This window comes from Propithecus coquereli, unplaced genomic scaffold, assembly GCF_000956105.1.
Source record: "Propithecus coquereli isolate 6110/MARCELLA unplaced genomic scaffold, Pcoq_1.0 Scaffold4, whole genome shotgun sequence".
Lineage (NCBI taxonomy): Eukaryota > Metazoa > Chordata > Mammalia > Primates > Indriidae > Propithecus > Propithecus coquereli.
This window is the reverse complement of record NW_012149729.1, coordinates 2,755,151-2,755,666: the sequence shown is the minus strand read 5'-3', so window position 1 is coordinate 2,755,666 and position 516 is coordinate 2,755,151. Positions and strand designations below refer to the sequence as shown.

The following is a 516-nucleotide window of genomic DNA, read 5'->3' as shown; positions in this document are numbered from 1 at the left end:
GAAGAAGAAAATAGAGACACAGGTGTAACCTCAGACAGTCAAACTGGTATGGACAGAAGTCCTAATAAATCGCCACCAACAGATGGGCTACCCCAAAAGCACAATGATGGAAAAGAGGAAAATGACATTCAGACTGGTAGTGCTGTGCTTCCTTTCACCCCTGAAGCTAAAGCATGGGCAGTTCTGACAAGTGATGAAGAAAGTGGATCAGGGCAAGGTACCTCAGATAGCCTTAATGATAACGAGACTTCCACAGATTTCAGTTTTCCAGACACTAATGAAAGAGATGCTAATGGGGTCCTGGAAGCAGGTGACTCAGAAATAACTCCTGGATCCTCAAGGTCCCCGACACCATCTGTTACTAGCAGGCACTCAGAAGTGTTCAACGTTTCAGAGGCAGGTTAGTTATGGATCAAAAAGATAAATCAAGGTGTGGTGGTTTTCTTGCTCTAAAAGTAAAACAGAAAAATTATGGGAAGATAGAAATTTGTAAAATGGCACATCTTTTTAAAATTT

The 516-nt window shown here is 41.7% G+C and overlaps 1 protein-coding gene across 1 annotated transcript in view; it reads left to right on the top strand.

The window, feature by feature from the left end:
- Nucleotides 1-516, top strand: part of PTPRZ1 (protein tyrosine phosphatase, receptor-type, Z polypeptide 1) — a 242,740-nt gene that overhangs the window by 151,464 nt on the left and 90,760 nt on the right. Inside the window, exon 11 of the mRNA XM_012652731.1 lies at nucleotides 1-400. This exon is cut by the window's left edge and continues 3 nt beyond it. Coding sequence (XP_012508185.1) covers nucleotides 1-400 — 400 coding nt within the window. The remainder of the gene's footprint in view (nucleotides 401-516) is intronic.